This window comes from Harpegnathos saltator, unplaced genomic scaffold, assembly GCF_003227715.2.
Source record: "Harpegnathos saltator strain DR-91 unplaced genomic scaffold, Hsal_v8.6 scaffold224, whole genome shotgun sequence".
In the NCBI taxonomy this organism is placed as follows: Eukaryota; Metazoa; Arthropoda; class Insecta; order Hymenoptera; family Formicidae; genus Harpegnathos; species Harpegnathos saltator.
Window position 1 is genome coordinate 814,769 of NW_020230011.1, and position 9,136 is coordinate 823,904.

A 9,136-nucleotide genomic window follows, 5' to 3' on the forward strand; every position below is an offset into this window, starting at 1 on the left:
GTCTCGGTCGACGCACGCGTCGCGCATTTGTACAGTATACAGAGTCAACATCGGTTCGTACGTGTGTGTATTGTATTGAGATTACGCGACCTTGAAACTGTACTCTCACCTTCGAAATTATCATCGGCGCGATAGGACACTGTTATACGTTCGTTATTCGCAAACGTTAGAAATTATAATACCAATCAGAACCGACTACCCCGTTACCAACCAAACGTAACAAGTTATCTGCAACTCGTACAGAGGATTACTCCATTAATGCAGTCCCATTCTCCAATGGGACTCTCTAAACATAGCGATATCGATATCTCACCTTGTCAAATGGTAATGGACAACCGCGTTTAAAGGAATTTTCGAAATGTTACAGATATTTAAATTGCGGAAACGACTCGATAACGCGATAATACCACAACGCTATGCTACTGCTGTCCGTGGAGTTTGTTATCACTATCGCGCATTGGTTTCTATTTTAGCAGCGTTTGCATAGCGCTAATAGAGTCTCCTTAACGCAGCCATGCATAAACAGTTTTCGGGCACCGTTACGAATTCACCGAACAATCGTGAAGCAAATATTCAAATAAGAGTAAGAGAGTCCGGTTAAGAATCTTCGATATCACTGTGTTTAGAAAATGGGAATACACTAATGGGGAACCCCTAAAGCGATACTTATCCGAACCACCCACCTCGTTTGCGTTGCAAGTGCACGTGTAGATTGGAAGTATAAAATTCGTGTAATCAACCACAGAATCCTGACAACCATGACAGAACTCTTATGCAACTCTACGAGACTACCGGTGTAGTTGGTTATTATAATTCGTTCCTCGTTATCAATACTTATTATAGTGATCGTGTCGTTCAGGTAACCGAGACATATCGCGAAAAGATGTCGAGTTCTTGTAAAAACTCTTCCCTCCTCGAGTGGTAGAAATTTTTCCTCAGTTTATGCACCTCCACGTTACCAGACTCCATCCCGAAAGCCTAAGATGCGCACATTTTTGAGCTCAGGCTGTGTAAAGGAATTCTTGCCAACGTACGTGCTGATTTTAACTTACCAAGTACTGATTCGCCATATCTTGCTCCATTGTGCAAGATGACAGCTGCATGCTGCTTATCTTTCCCCACTTTTGCACGGAGAACGTATGTATAGGACAGACGTCACTCTCGCTCAAATCCCACACGTGAATTCTGTCGGATTTACAATTTTCGTCGTTCGTTACGCCGCTTTCTCTCCACACTCTCATCCGTCACTTTAGTTACTTCACGAGGGAATCTTACCGCGACATATCGTCCAAGACGTATACAGTTGACGGTTTCGTTCTCGACCATTGCAGAACTTTGATGCCGCTGGTAAATTGTTCGTTTTTCAGCTGTACGATTGGTCTCTCCACGTTCAAGAAATGAAGTCGAATCGTCCCGTCGTCACAGCCGACCTGATTCAATCGCAAAAGTCACACCGATGATTCTCGAGGAGAACGGAGTGGGATCACGAGATTAAGTCGAACGAGAAAGGACTTACCAAAAAGAACGACTGGCCGAAAGGACAGACTTCGATGCACGTCGAATTACCGCATCCGCCTGAAACATTTAACACAGTCAATAAGCGCCAGACCTCGTCGCACTTGGCGCGACGTCAGAGCGATAGAACTGAGCAGCGACTCACTTATGTCGGCTGGTTTGTACGTCAAGGGGTTAGTTCTGTTACCGATACAAGTGGCATGCGTAACATCGGTGCTGTTAGTCGCGACGTAAACGTTATTCGTGTCCGCACTGTCAACACGCATATCGAGAAACGCGTTCGTTCTAGAAAGAGAAAGTCGGACAATTAGGAGACATTTTTCACAACATTATCGATCACAACTTTCTCTCTCGCGAGAGAGTGTATTTACGTTTGCGCGTCTCCTTTGCTCAGAAATCTTTTCTGATTCTTTACGAGTCTAATGTCGCCCCAGTGAGAGAGCCCCAGGTCGTCGATATTTACACCCATGCTGTGTACGATGCTCCACACTACGAGACAACCGTCCTCGTCTAAGCTACATATCTGTTAAATCCGTCGAGTGCAAGCGGGGATTAGTAGAGCGACATGTTGACGAGCGTCAAGTCGTGAGGATTGCGAACTATTTGCGAACCTGAATGGGGACAAACTTGTCGCTCCTTCCTCTCGCAGGGGCGGCCTCCAACTTGGAGAGCACGCGTATCGCGACGATCTGCGACGTGTGCGTGTCCGACTCCGCATCCGCCGTGGTCGTGTAAGTGGGCGTCCTTATCACCCAGTCCAATTCGTTGGCCTTGTCCGTGACTTTCTGATGCCACATTTCGTCCTCCTTGAGATCCCAGAGACTCAACGACCTACGACATCATCAATGCTTCGTCACTCCCTGAATGAACCGGAAGTGTAAAACAATTTCAAGAGAAGAACATCAAGTGGCGTACCCATCCTCGAGCCCGGCAAACACCACGTTGCGATTAGTCAGATGAAAGCAGCAGGCGGTGATGGGACACTGCGAGTAGAACAGTTTCTTCGGCATCGACGGCTCGGAGACGTTCCAGACGCAGCCGATGCAACGGTCGGTGATGTAATCCTGCTTACTGACGGTTTCTATCTCCTGCGTTCAACGTCAGAGGAAGATCAAACGAGGTGTGTGTTTCACTGAGGTGTATCCGATCACACGGCTGACTAACCACTCACCTCTTCTACGGGGGAATGCACAGTGAGCAGAACTTTGCTCAGAACGTCCGAATAATGTATGATTTTGACCGCTCGACCGGCCAGAAACGTCACGGTATTCACGGAGAGCTTAACGAAGCCGTCGCTGAACGGTAACTCCTCCGTGTCATTCTGGAAAACGTTGCCACCGTGTTCTCTCTCCTCCAAGAGCGACAGCACGACCGTGCCGGCACGATTCAGAAAGTCGTTTAAGCGCAATACGTCGTATGACGGCCGTAAAGGGAAACTTGTGTCCTCTGGATCTTCCAAATCACCCCCGACGCCGATTTGCTCCTGCAAATTTTGCCGAAACGTTCGTCAGAACGTGGATCCTCTTTATTTCGGTGTATCTGTAGAATTCCAACTGATTAATTACCAATCTGAACGAGTTCACGTCCTGACTGTCGCGCAATCCCTTCCTGCAAGTGACAGGAAACTGCGTCCACTTGTTCTTGTGAAGCACTTCGTCTGTTTGTATCTCGATGTCCATGTCATCATCGCCGGTTTGAGTAAATATCTGGTGAAGTTAAAAATGCGGCATGTAACGGCATGTAACGGAGGATTGACCGAGTCGCAGCTCAGCAGTGCGTCACGTACCTGTTGAGTGTTCAGTTTCCCGTAATTTCTGATAAACTCGTCGTAAGGCACGGGGCTGCACTCTAGTATCGACCATCCCATAAAATCCAGCTTTATCATTTCCAACAATTCCTCGCCCCTGCTTCGATGCTTTCGCGAGTTCTGCGAGAAATAGGGCGCAAAATGCGCCATCGGCATATACAAAAAATTCATACCACACGAAAATAATGTACGACAATTAACAATTAATAGTGATAGTTGACCATGCTTCATCAAAAACGAGAAAAAGAAGATCTTCCCTCTGTTACGATTGTACTCTCAAACCGATTTATTTTTAACTTTTTTCTAATATAATTTATGTATTACGCATCGTATCAAAGGGATGACTCCCATTAATGATAGAATAAATAATAGAATAATGAATAATTACGATTTATGGAATACAAAATAAATAATAGAATAATAAACAAATACAACTGCAACAGAAACATATGGCGTAACACACGTTGCAATTCACATTCTTGCCAAGGCGCGAATTACCTCCTCGCGAGAATTTTCCTTCGACTTGCGGAAGTCGATAAATGGTGTCTGCGACAGTGGCGGAGATTTAGTAAAGTCTCCCGAGCGGCTGTCCTCGAAGCCCTCGTCGGCGGACGACGGCAAAGATTTGTTCTCCGCCGGTCTGTCATCGCTGCTTCCATCATTGAATACAAATCATTGAGTACAAAGATTATTCGCAAATTCGTGCTTTATTTCCACAAGACACAACAAGACGCTGCGAAGGAGGCGTGTACAACGCGAAACAAACGTAACGAACAAACAACGAGAAACCAGCGGAGACCAGGTAAGTCGTTTATTCGTCCTGATACCTGATCCCGGTTATCACAAACCTAAACGCTTTGCCGACCGGCTCTTTCAGTTCAGGCAACGGCGGTGTGTTCGAGTGATTCACGACCATAGATTCCATCCGCGCCGCTCTCTTCCTCGCCTCCGCGAGATCGTAGTGGCCCGAGTCCAGCTTGCGTTCCTCTTCGGCTTTTGCATGCTCCGTGCTGTTCACTACGCTCTTCTACGACGCAGACACACTTCCGTTTGATCTAAGACTTATCTTGTCGCTCGGGTAGTGATCATGTAACTTTTCCTCCAAGAATAAAAACTGCCAAGAGATTAATAGCTTCCGTACTAATATCGGCATCGTAAGAAAGGACTAAAGTAAAAGAATTAATTGGGAAACGTGAAAAGTGAAAAGTTCCTCGACGACTTTAAGAAATCATGTAACCCTCGAGCAAAGAAAATGAAGTTTTTCCGCTCCCAGGGGAAAGTTACACGCAGTCACCGCCTTGACACTGACGCGAAACGAGCTGTCGGTACCTTCTCCCGCGTCTGCAGCTCGATAGTTTCCGGCTGGGAATTGTCGTCACTGCTATCCGACCTCTCGCTGATCGGAGAGGCCTCGCTGTCTGTGCATTCCTGAAAATCGGATTCGTAATCCTGAAAAATCGAAGCGGTGCAATTCCATATTCCAAATGAGACCCGCTATTCTAACTTGCTTCCCTTTTCCTTTACCTCGAAATCGTCCTCGTACTCGTAGCCAGTCTCGTCTGAATTCGCTTGCGCGTTTCTGCCCTTATTTTGCTTCGTATCTTTGTCCACGTCGCTCGGCCGCCCTATGGCGCTATGCAGCATTCTAATTTCGCTGGGACTTAGCGTCCTGGATTTTCTGCGTTCTCTGGATGACATCCGTGGTTTAGTTCGACCAGATACAGGAATGTCTTGCGTTTTCCCCTTTGTTTGAGACGTAATCTTCTCGTTGGGTTTGACGTTTAGCTTACTCGTGGTCGACTTTGGTACGTAGATCGTGCTGAGGCCTCTCTTCTCCGAGTACCCAGCTTCTCTCGACTTCCGCCTCTTCACTGTGCTATCGTCGTTCGATTTAGCAGCGAGATTTTCAGCCCTCGTCTTGGAACTCGCGTTCATTTTCATCGAGTGACTAGACAACGAAGCCTTAACCAGACTAGATTTGGATGTCGAAGGTGTGAGACTTTGCTTGATAGTCTTAGGCTGAGAAGAACTGACCGGCTGCTTGCTGGTGCTTCTAGTCGGTTGTGTTCTGCTCGTCAAGGAACTATGTGACGCCTTGGATCTGTCTCCATCCCCTTTGTGCTCGGCGGTTTGCAACTTCCTCGGATAACTGGATTCCGATTTTTTCGACGCTTCCGCGTTACCTTCATTGCTCGATGGATTCTTCGCTCTCGATCGCACACGTGACTTAACGTCGTCTTTGAGTTCTGCCTTCTTGGTAGCTATCTGAAAAACGATAAATTATTGTCATTACATCGGGAAGTATACGCTTACAATAACATAGCATTATCATTATCACTGTTTATGAATAACAAACAAGGTGGGAACAAGTCACAAACGCGTTGTACAAACTTTCAAGGAGGATGTGCATGCATAAATGATAAATTGCATTCAGACATTATTACGATGACGTACCATTGACATTTACTTCGCGGCAAGCGAGATGTCGATAATTTCGAGGCTGACTCGCATAAAGGGAAGCCTTGACCGTGAAACGTCAAATTCGAGCAATTATCTCGGTTAAGACAACCGGAAAAGCGTGCAATCTCGCGAGTCCAACTTTTCGTTTTTAATCGAAGACGTAGTGTACGCCACGAGGATTACGTTGACATGTTACAAGCGACCGAGACACCCACCTTATTAGACATTATGCTGTTAATTGATCGGTGTTGACAGTTGTAAGCAGTCGTAGAGCGACCATGATGTAAACTAGGGATGACCGATGTGGTCTGTTCTTTTTAGTTGCACTGCTGAACTGGACAACTATATTTGTCTCACTCTAACTTATTCCAGTTTAGCAGGTAGCTAAAAGGAACAGACCAATATCCGATCATTGTTGGTCTGTTCTTTTTAGCTGCTATACTACTAAACTAGTGCAATAAGTTAAAGTGAGAAAAAATATAGAGTTGTCTCATTCTAACTTATTGCACTGGTACCGCCAGTGCAGCTAAAAAGAACAGACCATGTGAGTCGATGCGGAGTCGATTACTTTCTCGATATTTTCAAACTCGACTGTCGACCAGTCGTGTTGTTCAAAAACAAAAATTTTCCCATCTGTCAATTATCTGACCGTTGACGGAGTCTGCTGGCGTTTTGGAGTTGTGATACTTGAAAATTAAAAGTATCTCGATATTTCGTTGAAGATAGCAGCGGCTATCGACAGTAGGAGGAAACTTCGAAATTAAAATCAAAGACAGGTGTAGATTTTCCAAAGAAGATTCTTGGTATTCTTTCTCACGTTCACTGAAGAAACATCAGATAGATTATAGACGCTTTCCAATGTTGTGAATTTACTTAATTTTTCTTCAGATTTCTGGTACTGGAATTCAGTAAGAAAGTTTCCTTTTCATTCTCTATTCTATCCTTCCAAGCCGAAATTCGAACCTTTTTCAAGTACAGTTAGCCAAGACTCAAACCATATACCTAATAGGTTTCAGTAAATACCGCTAGGTTGGTGCCACTCAGGCAATTAAGGTGCTCAACAACGTATTAGCTGAATTACATGTATAGAGCGATAATAGAGTAATAGAGTATAAAAACTTTCTATTTAAAAAATTCAAAGTGGTCTCCCTGTAACCTTGATGACACTGTTCTCCAACCTCCGCAACGAGTTACCATTGACTTTAGTATCAAAACGAGTAATACCAATCAATCAATAATCATGTTCAACCAATCGGGCATTTGAAACAAAATTTTTACATTCAATCAGATAAGACTTTCTCGAAATGTATACAATTAGCAGAAATACACGTTAGGCACTTTAAAAACTACTTGTAAAATATATCGAGTGGTTATGTCAATCACTACAAGATAATAATGATAATCTGATAACGCTAATATATCAAAGGCACGCAGCGAGGGTAAGACGCAGAGTAAAGAGGCGCTTTCTTTCGTAATAAATAGGTTTTTAATAATTTAATTTGTTCGCTATACATATATCATGTTAATTGCAATATAAAAGACATGGTCTTGAAGGTCCTTAAACATCGCTTAATTTATATACGAAGTGCGTAGATGTTTCATAAAGAGGTGTCGCATGCGGAAAAGAATCTAACGGCGACACGCGCGAGTCAGGTCGATCCAATTCGCGCGTTCTCACGGGACTTCTCCTCCGTTCCGGTATCCTCGACGTGTCGCAGGACAGAGCGCACCGCCGAGAGGAGAAAGGAGACGCCGCTGCTAATCAATTTCGAGATAGCCGTGTTCCAAATTCGAGAGAATGCACATGTAGTTGCATCGGCAATGCCGTTTTATATGCGTAGTGGATAATGATACAAGTACTTAGAAGTAATCTCAAGTCTACCATGCGCACAGAATTTTCCTCCGAGAGGCAAACACGCACACCGTGACGCGTCCGGTCTGGAATTCCTCGAAACCATCTTCGCTTTTTTACCGCGTTGAGAATTTTTGCACGGTCGACCGACGCTGAGAGGGATCGCAACGTTGACGTACGACGAGCGCGTATACGAGGAATATCGCATTACATAACAGTAATATGCTTCAGACAGACAATACCGCGCGCAGACAGACTTGGGAAAGCGCTCGAATCTCCTCCCGATCACCTTTTGTACTAGGAACGTTCGTCGAAAGGCGATCTCGCCAGCAGCGGCTTCTCCCCCCAGTTTTACATTCGCGAATCTACCCTTCGCAGAGGAGGACCTTTCCTCGCGCAGTTTACCCGCATAAGTCAAGTCATCAACCACCCGCACTCGTTCAACCCGCTACCCGCGAGAAGTATAACACCGATGCAACAGGACCTCGAGAGATTGGACCGACCCGGTCTCCGACTCGAGCGTCTCTAAAGCCGACCCAGACGGCGCGCCGCGTTCGCTCGTCGCGGACCTTCGGCGAGCGAACGAGACGAGCTGCGGGTCGCGCGTAGGCACACAAATTTCACATGTGAAAATTGGCAGTTTTCGGCCTGATCAGTCTCGCCCGAGCGCGCATACCGCGAGACTCGCACCAAACCCGTCTCTCTCCCTCTCTCTCTCTCTCTCTCTCTCTCTCTCTCTCTCTCTCTCTCTCTCTCTCGACGGCTCGGCTCATTCATCGCTGCGAGATGAAATTCACAGGGAGCGCGGCTCTTTTGATTCGGGCGAGCGGAACGTCTCCCCTCCCTCTCTGTATTTCTCCCTCTGGGAAAATCTCTCCAACGGCACACGCACACTCGTCAAACTACGCGTCACTCGTCTTCTAATCTTACTCCACTTCACACCACCCCCGCGCTCTTCTCGCCGCCACCGCCGCCGCCGCCGCCGCCACGACACAACACTTGTGTCTATCGCGCTTATATCGCAAATTACATGCGCGCACACATGCGCAGACGCGCGCGCGCGCGCGCGCAAATCGCGTGTAATGTTATCTCGTAGCAATTACCGCTTCTGAGAATCCGCTTCCTCGGTACCGAACCGCCCGCATATCTCTAATGTAGAGACACACCGTGCCGCGCACACGCACGCCCGCGTGCGTACGTATGCGTTCGTACAAAAAAAAAGCGTGCAGTCACCCACGCCTTCGCGTACACACGCACAATGTACGATGCGTTTATTTTACACGTGCGAGCGCACGACACAGAAGCGCTTCTTCCTCCTCCTTCCTTTCTCCTCCTAGCGTCGCTCTCTTACGGCTATTCTTCTTTTCGCTAAGTCTCTCGCACACGCAAGGTTTTCTAATTATCCTTAAGAGGCTCGCTCGGGATTTCGCGGCTTCTTTTGTTATTTTTTTTTATTTTTTTTATCTTTTTATAGAAAAATATAGGTCTTATGTAGACGTGTG

General features: G+C 46.3%; 1 protein-coding gene across 3 annotated transcripts; it reads right to left on the reverse strand.

Annotated features, from left to right (window-relative positions):
• Positions 1-32: 32 nt before the first annotated feature.
• On the reverse strand, positions 33-6,108 carry LOC105188942 (WD repeat-containing protein 60). 3 transcript variants are annotated; one of them, XM_011150672.3, is made up of 16 exons: positions 5,998-6,108; positions 4,847-5,587; positions 4,652-4,771; positions 4,171-4,349; positions 3,821-3,971; positions 3,302-3,442; positions 3,081-3,221; positions 2,687-2,998; positions 2,431-2,603; positions 2,127-2,346; positions 1,887-2,038; positions 1,661-1,800; positions 1,517-1,575; positions 1,276-1,430; positions 1,053-1,185; positions 33-978 (listed from the first exon to the last, which is right to left on the reverse strand). In XM_011150672.3, the coding sequence occupies exons 1-16, from the start codon at positions 6,007-6,009 to the stop codon at positions 856-858; spliced, it is 2,952 nt and encodes a 983-aa protein (XP_011148974.1). In that variant the 5' UTR covers positions 6,010-6,108; the 3' UTR covers positions 33-855. The 3 variants fall into 3 exon arrangements, with proteins under 3 accessions (XP_011148974.1, XP_011148976.1, XP_011148975.1); XM_011150674.3 differs by having other exon boundaries at positions 792-978; positions 4,652-4,750; XM_011150673.3 differs by lacking the exon at positions 5,998-6,108 and adding an exon at positions 5,777-5,981 and having other exon boundaries at positions 792-978.
• Between the last annotated feature and the right edge of the window lie 3,028 nt (positions 6,109-9,136).

Excerpts from the sequence above, each read along its gene's own strand:
- LOC105188942 (XM_011150672.3), bottom strand. Across the intron at positions 2,999-3,080 it reads ACGTGAACTCGTTCAGATTG|GAGCAAATCGGCGTCGGGGG; the intron begins GTAATTAATCAG and ends CAAAATTTGCAG. Across the intron at positions 979-1,052 it reads ATATGGCGAATCAGTACTTG|GCTTTCGGGATGGAGTCTGG; the intron begins GTAAGTTAAAAT and ends TGCGCATCTTAG.